This window comes from Xiphophorus maculatus, chromosome 20 (assembly GCF_002775205.1).
Source record: "Xiphophorus maculatus strain JP 163 A chromosome 20, X_maculatus-5.0-male, whole genome shotgun sequence".
Taxonomy (NCBI): domain Eukaryota; kingdom Metazoa; phylum Chordata; class Actinopteri; order Cyprinodontiformes; family Poeciliidae; genus Xiphophorus; species Xiphophorus maculatus.
This window is the reverse complement of record NC_036462.1, coordinates 17,025,339-17,040,755: the sequence shown is the minus strand read 5'-3', so window position 1 is coordinate 17,040,755 and position 15,417 is coordinate 17,025,339. Positions and strand designations below refer to the sequence as shown.

General features: G+C 38.6%; 1 protein-coding gene across 1 annotated transcript in view; it reads right to left on the bottom strand.

Moving 5' to 3' along the window:
- Nucleotides 1-15,417, bottom strand: part of ptprg (protein tyrosine phosphatase, receptor type G) — a 155,439-nt gene that overhangs the window by 20,482 nt on the left and 119,540 nt on the right. The window contains exons 8-13 of the mRNA XM_005810433.2: nucleotides 13,072-13,264; nucleotides 7,234-7,418; nucleotides 3,898-4,006; nucleotides 3,726-3,775; nucleotides 2,180-2,921; nucleotides 824-965 (exon numbers count right to left, since the gene is read on the bottom strand). Coding sequence (XP_005810490.1) covers nucleotides 824-965; nucleotides 2,180-2,921; nucleotides 3,726-3,775; nucleotides 3,898-4,006; nucleotides 7,234-7,418; nucleotides 13,072-13,264 — 1,421 coding nt within the window. The remainder of the gene's footprint in view (nucleotides 1-823; nucleotides 966-2,179; nucleotides 2,922-3,725; nucleotides 3,776-3,897; nucleotides 4,007-7,233; nucleotides 7,419-13,071; nucleotides 13,265-15,417) is intronic.

Below are 15,417 nucleotides of genomic sequence, written 5' to 3'. Positions count from 1 at the left end.
AAATACCACAACTCTCACTAATTCATCCACCGACTGAATCCGCCACAGTCGCCTCTTTTCCAGCTGTCGCTTTTTTTTTCTTCTTTTTTTGCACCTCCCTGGAGCTGATAGCCAGGCTTTTATTTATATCACAACTTTATTATCTGCCACAGTAAGGTGCTATAAACATTTGGTGTAGTAATCTAACAGAGCAGTTCTATCCAAAAAAAAGAGAGAGTAGAAACAAATATAATCTTCCACAAAGTAGCAGCAGTAAATATGTCTGGCACCGACTGAGGAAGTGGTCCGCAGCGCTATTTGTTTCTCATTAACCACCATCCGACATGTGCTAGTGGCCTGGCCTGTGTAATTACTGGAGCTCCAATGGCATGGCTGGAAATTAGCCCAGCAGATGAAGACACAGCTGGGACCTGGGCTGGAGCTGTAGGGCCTTCAGGTCTCTTTCTCTTTCACCCAGTTGGGTGATGGTGCTGTGTGTGGAAGGTGAAGGCGGTAGTGGGGTGTTTTCAGCCACAAGATTGATGCATGTGCCTTTAAAGAACACGCCCAGACTGCGCTGTGCTGATTGGAAAGACTCAGGAATGCATGAGGGGCTGTCACTCTGCATATTGTGTGAAAGGAGAGTGGAGGCAGTGTGGGTGAGGGGCCGATCGGTCTTTCATACCTCTGAAGAAGGCATGCTTCAGTCAGGCTTCCATCAAATCGGGACAAGTGTTGTAAAAGCACTTGATCACTGACATGTAAGTGTTTGAACAAACACTTTTCTCAGAATCACTGAGCCTTTGTAATGAAGTTACGCAATGCTTATTGAACTGTGCCTTACCTCCAGTAGACCATCACGATCAGCAGCATGACGAGGCACAGCAGAGTGAGAGCAGACACCACCACCAGGGGAACGATCCACACCATCCGGCCCATTCCTGGGTGAGGAGGAGTCCGCGTCACGTTGGACAAGATGGTTTGATCTAGGAAATGATGTTTAGGAATAGATGTTTGAACAAGTTAGAAAATACACATCATGTTGAAAAGCAGCATTTAGAAGAACTTTGGTAAGGAGTGGGATGAATTATCTACATATATTATAATATAAGCCCAAAAAACCAAACCATAGAAATGTTACTTGTTTTACGTAGATAAAAAAACAAACAAAAAAAAAACTTTATTATTAAAATATATAAGTACCAGTATGACTTAATAGTATAATTAAAATAGCTTAATTACTGGACATTGCCTGACTGTCCAATAATTACTGGTGTAAGGGTAAACTAAGCTTTTAAAATTTTAAAGTATTTAAACTTTGACATTATTTGGAGAGTTTTTAGTTTTCTCTGGCCATGAAAAAATTAAAAACTGCCTCTCCAAGACTACAGAAATGAAGCCACAAAGAATAAAAAAAAAAACGGTGTTTTTATTATTATAATCAAAATCTGTGTCGGGGTAAATTCGCAATGTTCAATAAAGTAAAATAAATTTCCTCAAATTATTATTGTCATCTGTTTATATAAATAGTATGTCCAAACCCCACATGTACACACACTCTGTGATAGGATGCTTGTGATATCATGGGGAGAATAAACACACATCCTGAGAAATGAATAAACAATGGGATTAATTAATAAAAGATTTGAACCCCAACCTTCTGCTTTCCCTCTTTTTTCATTCTTTAGATTCAAACTCACGCTGCAAATTGTTTCGTACCCTCATGCAAATCGCATTATTGAGGAAACCTCGTATGCAATCGACTTTCTGACATTCTGGGATTCAAGAAACTTATCATTTCCAACACTGTGATAGAAAAAAAGATAAAATTTCATAAAAGCTCTGCCTTGAAGCGAACTCTTTTGAAATATGCTTAAAGGAATTCCTTGAGGCAGAACCCCTCTGGCAGACAGCCGTCTTCTTCCTTCAGGCCTCTCTGTTGTAGTGACACAAAAGCCTGGAGCTTTGTTTTTGACTGAGATGGTAACTAGTGTATTTACTGTCTTGTGTCAAGTTATTTGTTCTACTAAATTGGCCTTCGTAGATGTTAGTAGTGTTTGCAGAAGTCTGCTTTGGAAAAGTGTCTCCTAGTAACGAAGCTGGCTACAAAAGAAACAGACTTGATCAAAGAGATTTTTGCTTTCACCCCTCTCTGTTTAAAGGGGTTTCAGATGTGTTTGGAAGAAAGAGATGTGCTCACCAGTGTGGACGGAAAATGGCCATTGACCCTTTCCATCACTTCTGTTCTTTGGAGATACGGTGGAGCTCTGAGGAATTTGCATCTCTGCGCTGTCATTATGTGGCTCCTGAGTGGAGAGCGTGTTTACTTCAGTGGGTCTCTTCTCCTCGTTTACCAAGCGGTCGTCACCAGAGCTTGCAGGTTCAGCGTCGGCTGTCGAATTGCCCTTTCCTTTCTCTTTGGCTGTGGATGCGGGGGTAGGGATTAAAGGCTCTTTGGACACTGTGCTGTTGGCCTGCTTCTCCTCATTATCAGGTGAATTCTTGTCCTTTTTCCTTTTTTCCAGCTCTTCTTCCTCTTCTTCTTCCTCTTTCTCGCCGTTCTCTTCCTCCTTCTCCTCCCCCTCACCCGCGGCCGGTTTGTCCTCTGCCTGCTTCTCGCTCTCAGCACCCTGACCCGCCGCCTGCTCAGTGCTGGGCTTCGAAGGTGGGGTGGATGGATGTGTCGGGTTCTGACTGGCGGGAGGAGTCTGCGTGGGCCAAACAGAGCTGGGCAAGGAGGAGATCACCCCACCACCGACGCCCAAGCCTGCCAGCAAGGTGCTGGTCACCACTGATGCCACTGTGGCCTGGCTGCCGCTGGAGGAGGGGCCCATCCCTGTTGCCATTGAGACGAGGGAGAAATGTATGCCAGAGGACGTCCAGGTGGACGAGCCGGAGCTGATGGGAGCCATGTCTGCAGATGAAGCTGGGGATATTGTGGGCTGAGTAGGAAAAGCAAAAACACAGATGTGGTTAAACATCAACAGACATTTTATAGGGCTCCTTCACATTTTTCATAACTAAATTTCAGAGTTTTCCACCTTTTATTTGGCTTATTGTAAAGGTACAAATACAAATGTTCAATCTGTATTAATGGCAAATATTGCTACATACACTATAGACTCTCATTAAGCGAGGTACATACAGGATCAGTATATAAACAACATAAACACAAATAAAAGTCTGGATTTGTAAAACTCTTAAATTTTAAAATGACATTTTATTGATGATGAAATCTAAGGTAATGCCACAAACTAGATAAATTGATTAGTTGGGGTGTTAATAACTAAATATATAATTTAAAAACGGTTACTTTTATAAATTAAAAAAAGAATATGTGAATAAAGTAAGACAAAATTACAGAAGTTGAAGAAAATCCAGACCAAAAAAATACATTTTTAATTTGATTTGAACAGATGGCGGCATGGAGGGTTAGACGGATGGATGGAAAAATGAATGGATGGACGGCTGAAATGGACGTATGGACAAAAGTTTGGATGGTTGGAGGTGCACGGATGGATGAAAGTTTAATGGGTGAATGAATGGATGGATGGATGGATGGATAGATGGATGGATGAAAGGGATAGACAGATGGATAGAAGAATAAATGGATGGGTGGATGAATGAGACAGTAGAACATTAAACAAAGTCTGGAAGTACAAATATTTCTCGCCAATCGAGACAGTGTAAGATCCCAGCTTTTAGCATAAATATTAATTTGCACAGGCGTCTTCGGGCCAACTCACCATCCCAGTCTTCACAATGCGAGATCCTTCAAAGATCCTTGTTGTATTTGCTAGAGAAGAAAGAAGAAAAGTTGAGAAGCTTTTAAAAAAATAATCACATGTGTTTGACATAAAGAAAGTTCAAATCTAGCCAGCAGAGCGAGTGAAGCACTTCAGGGATTAAACTGCGAACCTCTGAACAGCAGCGTCTGACTGAAGTCACTGCGTAGGTCATGCTGACACACTGCCTGCACCCTGAACAGGTAGAGCAGGTCTGGCGACACGTTAGTAATGACCGCTTTCTGCAAAGGGACAAAACAAGAACACATTTGCAACAAGGAAAAATTATTTTGAAGAAGTAGCTAAATTACATTTGAAAGAGTGGAATCTGATGCCTAAAGTGAAAATATATTATGCTAAGCTTCAATCATTTTCCTGTCTAATTTGATATTGTTCACAGATGGATATAGTTACAATAAAATTGTCCACAAAATTGGATGGGTGATTGCTTATGCTGTAGCGGAGCCAGTTCTTTTTTTTTTTTTTGTAGAATAATTCAGATTAAGTTTCCAGGGACAGAAAACAGAAAATTGAAATGGAAATGGAAGTGGGCACAATAAGAGACTGCCAACTGAGAGAGAAGTGAACTAATATGATACTGCCACACAGCACCACATGCACACAGTAATGATTCTTTTAATCATCTGTTTGAAGCAAAGTTAGAATATAAACATATAGTCAATCAAAGATATTTTGGGAAAAAATGACTTATTAAATAAAAGTCTGCTTAGAAGAATAGCTATAGTCAGAAACCAGGCTCAAAATCCTCCAGTTGTACCACCGTGTTGTTTAACTCGCAAAACAACCTTCAAATGCAAGCTTTAAGAACTGACTCTCCTTCATATCTCACGCCTACACAAGCTTCTCCACGGTATAGCAGCTCTAATAGAGAAGACTCTGCCTTCTCGTGTTTTCTGACGAGGCCTCGAAAAACAGAGGATGAAGACCAAGACTGCGGAGATATGACGATTGTGCCAGACAACCCCGGGGCGCAGTGGGCTTGATGGAGAACTAAAAGGTCACTAAATGTTGCTGCAAATTGCCGGTGGTAGCGAGTAGCCAGCAGAGGGAGATTTAAACTGAAATGTTTTCTATGTTTAAAATCAGCCGGAGCCATTCTTGTGGCAGGTTTCTGGATGTGTTGGCGAGCCAGACAGACTTCTGAGGGTGCACATATCTAAGGGAAAGGAAATAAATATTAATCCATCTTTAGCTGAGCATAGCATTAACTTAATTTGTAAGGCCATCCTTGACAGCAAGAAGCCTTTTTGCATATTCATTTTAACTTAGTTGTCCATCACTTCTAAGCTTTAGTGACTAGATTCTAAGTTAAAGATCCCCGCTAGGCATTTTTTAAGACATGCAGCATAAAGATGAGCAGCATGGAAAAAAGCTGGGAGTAAAATCCCTTTTTCTCCTCACTAAATAGTTCAATTAGCCGGTTTAAAAATGTTTTTAAATTACATCTCCCTCACTTCTCACAAGAATCTATAAATATAAAAAAAAAATTCCCTTTTAGAATGGACATGGTATAAGGAAAATCTCCAATGGATCCATCAAACCTGGAATCTGGATACTAATCAACACATTTCCTGGACTCTTCCTTTAACAGAAAAAACAGATTATTAGTTTGTTGAAATTTTGCCCCATTCCTCCAGACATAGCTGTTGTAGCTGAGTCAGCTTTTATGTCTTGTTCAAACACACCTCTTCACCTGTGCCTGCCAATTTTCTTTGGGACTGACATTATGGCTTAATGACTGCCAATCCAAAATATTGACTCGGATGTCCTTAAGCCACTGCATAACTACATTTCCCTAATTTGGCAAATGCCGCTGCTCAATTTAACGACACATGCCCAAGATTTAAACTTTCTGGCTGATAGAAGTATCTGCTGAAGAAGACTGTGGTTCACAAAATGATCTATCAAAACATATCAATGGAAAGTTGGGTGGAAGAAAAGTGCAGGGTGGAAAAAGCTGCTAAAAACACAGAGATAAGACGTGTTGAGCCACTCCTGAACCAGAGAGAACATCATAAGTATCTGATTTAGAGTACAGAGAAAACGTTCTCTTTTAAGATGAAAGTGAAGAAGAAAAAAGAATGAATTTTGTGTTTCATTTGGAAATGAAGGTCCTGCATGGCTTCAACTACAAGGGATTATTGAGTGCCTTCCTTCAGATCATAACCTCTCTGTGCAGCGTTCCGTACCAAAAAAGAGCCACAGAAGCAGCAAGTGTGCAAGATGCCTCACCAGCATCCAACCCGTGGCAATGGCAACCGTGTATTTTGAAATGCATGACCAGTTTGGAGGTACCCGTGTCACCAGGGAGCTGATCCCACCATTCTGAACTAGTAGGTGCTTGTTTTGACCTGGCTCTGTTTATATCTAAAGAGGCAGTCATGCAAACTACGGAGACAGCTGGGGGTCAGAAGGCCTTGAAGAAATGCACAGCTGGGTGTTTGATATTCAGAAATGGAAAGATGTATGACCGGAGAGAAGGCTATATTGTGTGAAAAAGAACATCCCAGTAGGTGCAGCTTCCAGCAGAGAGAGGATTTATTTCTGTAGACACAGCAAATGTCTTAGAGGAATGATACAGTAAGAACTAAAGAAGTATTCCAATGTTTAAGGCAGCAGAGATGAGTTAAGTGATCAGTGGATCACAGATCTTAAAGACTACATTTGCTCTGCATTTGTTATTAAATAAAGTCTGTGGTGAGCTGCCTCTGAGGCCAACAACCACTGCAGATTTTTTTTTTTTCTTCTCATCGACTGTCCGCATTGGTAAAACAAAAGTGTAAAGACTGCTTTTGTTTGCACGGCTTTGGTCTGGATTAACTTTCTGACCCTGCTACACGGTGCCCGACTTCACAGTCTTCTTCAAAATTTAAATTAATTCCAAACCAAAAACACAAACAAACCAAAACAACAACAGAAGACGGGACAAGCGTTGCATCTGGGTAAAGGCCACAAGGGCTTTTGTCAGCTCATTATACGTATATCAGTTGTGACGCGTCAACGTCTGCGACAGGCCCGTGTTTCTATTGTTAGACAGGTGAGTGACAGGGGAAGCGTCTGGGTCCTCATATCAAGCAACAGCCACATGCAGAGTTCATCACAACCTGTCTCCCCCTTTACACACTGTCACTGATCCGGCCAGCGTCTCATCCTGACAGATGCATCTGAGCCTCTGCACACAAATCAGAGCTGTTCGAGCAACAGCTACTGAAAAATAAGATAAAAGAAGTAAGAATAAAACTAAAAAGTAAAAAAAAAACTGAAATTGTGCTAATAATTTAAAAGACATAATAAATAAATGATTATAAATATTATTGAAATAAATCCAATTAAATAATTGCAGAATAAAAAATACAACAATGCAAGCAATCATGATAATTCTAAAAAACATAAATAAAAACAATCTACTAAGTTAGAAAACAATTTGGTGATTTCTGATAACTCTTACCATGCTCTGGTCTCCTGTCTTTAAAAAAGTCTTTTCATCTGCTACGTCCCGTTTCACCCAGCTGTAGGAGACCATGTAGCTGGTGATGGGGGGGTGGTAGATGGTCAGAGGTCGTTCCCAGCTCACCATCAAGGCTGTCTCATTCAGCGGTTGGATCTTCATGCTCACTGGGGCACTGCTGCACACTGGTCCAGAATAAAAAGAAAAATATGAAAAGAAGGCAGCATTAAAGGAGCCCAAAAAAAGAAGAAGGGGAAAGAAAGTACAACGAGATAAACAAAAAATACACATTAGGATGAATACTTTAGCAAAATGAGTTTTGTGAAGAGGCTGAGTAGCTTGACTATTTTAAAAGAGAAACCCCTAAATAATAAAAACATATTTGAAATCTAATAATAAAAACCCTTCTATTGGCTAGACTGTGGTCAAAACCAGTCTCCAAAATGTACATTATAAGTCCTAACTTTGTTATGTATTTCATACATTTCAGATGCAAAAGCTCCAACAGTTTTAATGCTACAAACATACAGAATAAACCTACTTTTGATTATTTTCTCATTTGGATGTTGCTCTGTATAGGTCAAAGCATTTAGTGTGAGAAGAATGAAGAAAAAAAAAAAGCAAGCATTGTTCCTCCTCAAGGTGGCAGTGTAGGCTGCAGCATGGACATTGACACAAGCCTCCATCAGTATGAGCAAGAGACTATCTGGACAAGCCTCTCTGCACATCAGGGCAGTAGCAATCAGAAACTGGTGTCAAATGACTATGTGCTCTTAGAGTTTCTGCCAAATTGAAATTGTCACCACAATTTTCCCCATTTGCACAGTGAGACTGAGACGCAAATTATGCACCATGACATGTGAGAGATGAGAAGAAAGAAAGACAGGGAGGGAAGGGAATCAGTCAAAGGCACACAGGGGAGAAGAAAAAAAAACAAGAGGAAGAAAATCTCAGGGTGTTGATTAGGTGTGACAGGTGCGAAATGCATCATAACCTGTCGGATGTTCGTTGTCAGGTTCAGTAGCTCAAGAACAATAATTTAATAGCAGCTGAAGATGTCACTATGGTTTTGGAGGCTGAATCATTACTGTCCTGAAAATCACCTCTCTTTTTACAATTAACACCAGAGTATTAATAACTCTCTGGAAAGCTTTTCATCAGCTCCCGCTTTGCATTTTAAAATATATTGTCGTGTTGCCTGCGTCTGGGAAACAAAAACACGCAACTTGTGTTGAATTTATCAGTAAACACGACAGCAACGGATTAATTTTAAACCTCACTGATCCACTGACATCACTCATTTTCTGATTCCAAGAACTGTTGCAGAAGATCTATTGAGGCTAAATATGATTAGCATAAAGTAGTCAGCATAAGGAACCAAAAATGTAAATCTTTTATCGGAGTCAGTATTACAAAAATGCAAATTACATCATACCATTCATGTGTGAATTTATGCAATGCATACTCTAACCTCACAAAAATAATCTCTAAAGCTTCGATCTCCTCCTGCAACACCACTCAGAGCAGAGAAGAGCAAAGCGTGAATCTTTCTCCTGGCAGCATTTACAATGAGGAGGATGAAATGACTGTTGTCAACAATGCTGCTCCACGGCGTATCGCTTCTGAAAACTGTACGATATGTTTCAAAGCAGACCGTGAGCAGACGCGGGAATGATGCCGGGGAACATGAACTTATCTGAAAACGCGAAGAAAGGGGCACATCTGATTTAAACATACACTAGCATTTTTCTAAACTTTGCAGCGAAATCATCTAAGGGATAAACACCAACACAGTAACTACAGCACCTGTTTTATGATCATATGAAGCTCTTGCTCGAGATACAACTTTAGTCTAAACTGCCTGTCTGAGTCATTTTTTTAAAATACAAAACAAAATACCAAACCTGCTTTGGTTTTAAAAGCTCTGAAGTCAGAATTTGCTGCTTCTCTTCACCTAAATCTTTTTTGGAGTCAACAAAGACAACACATCTAATGGAAAGATGCTCGGCCTTGGAGTCTTTTAAATTGTGCTTGGCATTTTCCACTATATCAGACATTTTTTAATCAGTCAGCAGATGGAAAGAACAACAAAGTGACACATGCTAAAAATAAAAGCATCTACTTTGACAAAAACAACTTTTCTCTAAATCTAACATTGTTGCAAAAAACAAGGCTTTATACTTAAAAACTGTAGCAACGACCACTTCAAAATTATTTCATGGAACTCTTTACTCTGTTGCCTACATCAGTGATGCCAGGTGGGCCACATGATCAAGTCTATTAATTTTTAGTTCACCTGTTAGATCGACTTTCTTAAAATAATAGTTTTTCTGACCTTCCAAGCTCCTGTTGAACTGTTTTGCTTATATAAAAATCAGTCAATGTGACTTAGTCTAACGCTGATATTCTGCTTCACTCAACCTTGGTCTCTTAGCCGATATAAAAGGAAGTCTCAATTTGTAACATAATATTTCCTCCCTCATCAGCTCATAACATCAAAATCCACTTCTAATTGGCTGATCAGTTGCCCAGGATGACTCCTCTCTAAGACGCCTCAGAAGAAATTCTAAAGAAAAAGTTTTCTCCATCAAAGACGCCAGACCCAAAGCTAGTCACAAGTCTTGATCAGCCTTAATGGACTGCGGTTGTGATAATGCTTGTTTTGATTGTGGCCCAAAATAAGTGGTCTGACTTTGACTCTGCAAGACAGCGCTGTTCTTCATGACTTTGATGACCTTCTATGACTTCTTTCCAAGTGTGCTAATCAGTTTCAAATCCAAAGTGAAGAATCTCCAGGATATTCTAAAATCTGTAGTAGAAAAGAAACCACTGATATATACTAAACCAAAACTCATGGCTGGAAGCAGCCACTATCTTATTTGCTGCCATCTCTTAACAAAAGCAGATTCCTTGTGGCTTCGAAGGTTTGGGTTTGCCATGTTTGTTTTCCCCCCTTTTTAACCTATTCTCTTAGATTAAAATAAGTATGAATTACACCATTAAAATAACCTCCCTTTATTTTAGAAACGGTACTGATCTTTTGATTAATGTTTATACACAAAGTGTATCTTAGACTTGAAAATGCTTGTTTCTCCTATAGATTAAAGGTAATTGATCTTGTTATTTTCTTTAGTTTTTAATTAATTCACAATAGACTTGAGTCTTTGTAACATTAGATGTACTAATGTCTCCCTGAACTCTTTAAGATAAGTTTGCCTGTTGGTTCTTTCAATATATGTTTATCCTAAAAATACAACAACTTTCCTAACTTTGTTTCATACTCACTGTAAATGAGCAATTAACTTTCTTAAATTTTGGGTTTCTGTTACACTTAAATGATTCAGATCACCAGATTTAATAATCTAAATGAACACAAAAAGCATCTTAAAAATCAAAATCCCCTTCGCCCCCCCCCCAAAAAATTTAAAAATCAAACCAAGGATCTTCTCACTTACATAAATAGAACATATCTGACAATATGAAATAGGGTAAAATATTTAAAAAGCAACACATAAATAAATTAAGAAATGTGTCAGAAAGTCATTGGGAATCCAAGAAGATCGTTGTGAAAGCTTCTCAGGAATGGTCAGAGAACCAAAATGTTTTAAAGGGCTCATGGACCACCTACCACTGCAGGCCTCAATTGTATCAGTTGGGGTACATTTTCTTGAGCCAACAATAGATAAGAAACTGGACAAAAATGGCATCCAGTAGGAGAGATCCAAGTATGAAACCACTGCTTAGCAAACACCACATAAGACCTGTCTCACATTTAGCAAAAAAAGAAAAGAAAAAAGTCTTGTGAGAATTATACCTTTGACTATAAAATCCCATAGGAGATGTCTGTCAATACATTTGCTACTTTAAGCATAAATTCACTTTTTGCTATGCAGCAAATCAATAATCCACAGTATACCAACAAGTCCTAAAAACTGCTTGCAGAATGAAGGCTTAGGAGTGTCTTAATTCAAGTCAGTGCCAAAGTCTGAGATGCAATGGTATGACATTAAAAAGCCCATCCACTCCAATGTGAGTAACATAAAAAAATATTCTGCAAAGAATGGGGCAAAAATCTTTAACATGAATGTAAAAGAAAATAACTGAATGTTTGAATGGAATAGCTGCCTCCAATGGTGGCATAATGTTAATTTGATTTAATATCCATTCAGAAAGTGGCCATGACCCTCACACCGTTTAAAACTACAAGACAAAATTTACTACATAAATAACATAAAATATTCCACACATCACAACCTCAAGAGATATCACTCCTAAAGAAAGAAAAGACTCTTTTACACCTCAGAATGCCAAGAGAGTTTTACATCTGAGACCAAAGGAACACGACTGGTAGACGAACAAAGCAGAAGATAACTAAAAAGAAAAGAGAAGAAGAGAAAATGCGAGATATGCTGGCCCACATTCATCCTGCCCAGCGACATTACACCACAAAAGCAATTTCACAACTTAATTTGTATGGGTCTATTTTAGCAATGCCACATATTAATGATGATTGCTGATCGGCCCTTTTAGAGTGCTCCAACTTCATCACAAGCATTCCCAATCAATTCTCCCCACCAGACACCAACAACACCAATTTAGGGAGCAGCAGCCTTTCTCATTAGTCTCTTCAGTTCCTGCACTCTCTGTTAAAGTAAGCGCAGCAAGACGATCACATAAAAGAACAAAAGACAAACAAAAATACTCTGATCAGGGCTCGGGTGCAGTTGGTTCTTTGTATGTTCTTTCTTTATGTGTTATGTCAGGTGTATCCCAAAAAGCAACTTTTAATCATGATGAAATGTCTTCAACCAGCAACTTCTACAGTATATGAGTGAAACAAAATTAATTCCCAAAAATTTAAAGATGCTAATGTTAGCATTATAAGCTAAAGAGCACTAGCAAAAATTTACTACTTTCATTCAGTATCTGATTTTGAGTAGCTACACAATGTTCTTAAAATGACAAAAGAGATTTTTTGTGCTTTCCATTCCTTTTTTCCCATTTAATAGCAAAACACCAACTGAAGGTGATTAAGTTTAGCTTAGGCATGTTGTAAATCAAATGCTTTGAATAAAAAAACAAAACTCGGTAAAGTACATCTGATGCTGAATTTGAGCTCCTTTCCATTTGGTTGTCATTTTTGTATGAAATACTTTAAAATAAACTAGCTGTGGCGTTAGTGCTTTTTTAAGTTAGACGATGTTTGGGGGCCAGTCCGGGATTTACCGTAACACACGTACTAGAAGATTTGCCTAATCATTTGTGGAATACATATCCCAAATGAATCTTATTTAATCAGAAATAGCTTGCTAGCTGTTTCTGATTAAATAAAGAACCAAAAAATGAAAAGACCAAAACTGTGAGCCGGTGATTTACATGTGCTTCTTAACTTATTTGAAAAAGGAAATTGAACTTGTTTATATGGAAGAACTTTTTCTTTGAGCGTAAAAAACTTCTGCCTTTTTCTTTCCATTTCCCTTTTCCAATCTTTTCTAGAGCAATGCATCAAAGTGCTCATTAAACAAAATAGAGGGACCCATTATTAATGTTACCATGAGCTCTCATAAATTTGCATTAATTTTTAATGAAATTTAATTGGAACTTTTAAACTGCTGCTGAAACAACAAAATAAGGAGGACACAAATAACATAAAGTTTACTGGATAAGTATGTTTCTTTGTTACAAAGAAAATATTTCCAATTTCTTTACTGACATCTGCAGATAATGGCAAAGACAAATCAGTGTGAAACACAAAACAGACAATTTGCAGTGTTCTAAAAAATAATAAATAAATATATAAAACAAATAAACACTTTTGAGACATAAAACAAATCTTACCTCTAGAAGCCTCTGTGCTGTGTGGGCTTCCTAATATCTCAGTCAAATCTTTCTGCCATGCATCTTTCACAGCCGACTTAAAAATCTTCCTATTGTTCAGGTCCTGCAGGGGCCTGAAGTTGTTTGTCAGGTACTCGACAGACTTGACGTGGTCCTGTTGTTCCGTAGTGAAGATGGAGTAAAAAGCATCCAGCTGAATGGAGAGAAATGTAGAATAGCTATCAAGGAAAATTTAAGAGCTACTGCTCCTGTGTGTGTGGGGGTGTGCAGGCGTGTGTGTGAGTGAGTCAATGTTCACATGAATGTGTTAAATATAATATATCATGCAGCACTGCATTTGTAGTCACTTGCCAGTAGCTGAATGTTCACAAGTGGAGAGCAGTATTTGCAAGAAACATTTACACCACAGGCAGCAGCAGGCACAGACTTCAATCATCACCCTGGCTACCTGCTGGGCTGTAACTTCTCAATGGGGCAAATTTGTGGCCATTGATTGCCAAGAATGATCTCCTGCCGTGTGCTGTAATGACTACACATTACAGATACTGTGGAATCAATGTGTCCTATGGGTGCTTGGAGAAATGAATTACAGGTTCATAAAGGACTATCTGTGAGCGTCACAAACATTGTAGAGGTGGTCAATAATCTTGCAGCAGAAGTCATTTTTGAACAAAAGATTTGTCCTCATGCAAGTTCATAGATATTCCACTGAGCCCTGCACATTTCTGTGGAACAGAATGCACTAGAGAATATGCAGCTGGGTAACCCAAGAATTGTATGTATAAAAGATGCTGCAAAGCACTGTAGAAGGGAGGGGATCAGCAAAAAAAAAAAAGCACAGGGCGTGATTTGGCATATATTATCTCTCAAAATCACAAACAGCAATAACAGCTGGAGGTAAAATGTTTTAAGGCACACAGGCAAGTGCTGCAAAATGCAGCATTTTTCATGATCACACACTGGGTGGATACTGTAGAAACACAAATTATTTAAATTGATTAACTTAAACAACCAAGATTGCATGATGACTTGCTTCAGTGTAACACAATATTATATACAAAAGACAATTTCAGTAAAACAGGTATTTAATACATTATCTCAGTAAATATATTTTTGTAAGGGCTATGGAAATGAAATTCACAACAGATGCTGGTAACAAACACAGTAATCTGCATGTACAAAGAAATAAACAAAACAGTCTGTAAACTGAGTGAACTGTAACAAAGTTAATTGACACAGGAATATACAGTGAACATTGAGTGAAGGAAATAGAAAAAAGGCATACTGAGTCAAGAAAATGTCTGAAATCTGTCAGAATTTAGAAAGCAACGCTGCTATATATATATAATTAATTTTAGCTGCTTTAGTCCTAATTAATGACCTATAAAAAGATTTCTCATTACCAAGTTACAAGAAGCCTCTTGTGATGGATAAAAGCAAAGAGTTCTCTAAGACCTCGGGTACAGGCATATCTCTAAACTTATAAATATTCCAGGGAGCGAAATCCACAAGCAGAAAGAAAACAATTTCCCCATAACCTGGCCACAACTAGGTGCTCCTCACTGGATTTCTGGTTGAGAAGTAGTAAAAAGTCAGAAGAATCGTCCAAGGGCCAAACACAACTCACCAATAGCTTAAAATACTTGAAAAGCAAGTTTGCTGAAGAACACTTGGACAGGTCACAGAAAGAGCAAAATTTTACTCTCTAAATATAAATGCCCACTCTATGGTTGGAGGAGTGTTACAGTGAGGGCTACCTTACCCAAGACAATTTATAAAATCATAATAAGGCCAAGATTTTAAGGGAAGGGAGGCAAAACCAATTTAAGTCTCTACTGTAACCACATTAATGTTGCTGTCACTGCAAACATTTTAAGGATATTCTTCTTGTCGTACCACATTAGCAAACAAACGTTTGCTTGCTAACTGGTGTCGTTCGTGCGCCTTACTTTTAATCTGGTGCATTTTAGGTGGACCCAAATTTGCATTTAAGCATGTAGGGGTCACTGAAGCCAGTGTTGGAATTTTTAATGAAAAAAACTGTATCAGATGCATTTGAATGCAGCAAAATTGCATTAAAACATTGAAGGTCCTTTGGTGACGCATTCTCTTCTCAAAACTTTGAGAAGAGAATGCGGTCTTACGACTGGTTTCTCCACAAATACACAGGGAGACATGATCTAAAGAATATAGCCTTGGAAACTCTCAATTGATTTCAGAAAAAAAAAATGAAGCTGCAGGAATGGGCCAGTCAAGCACTCGACTTGAATCCAAAGTTAAAAGAACTGAAGATCGTGTAAAAGTCACCCATAAAACATTTAATATTTGTGAAAAAGAATGAGTCAA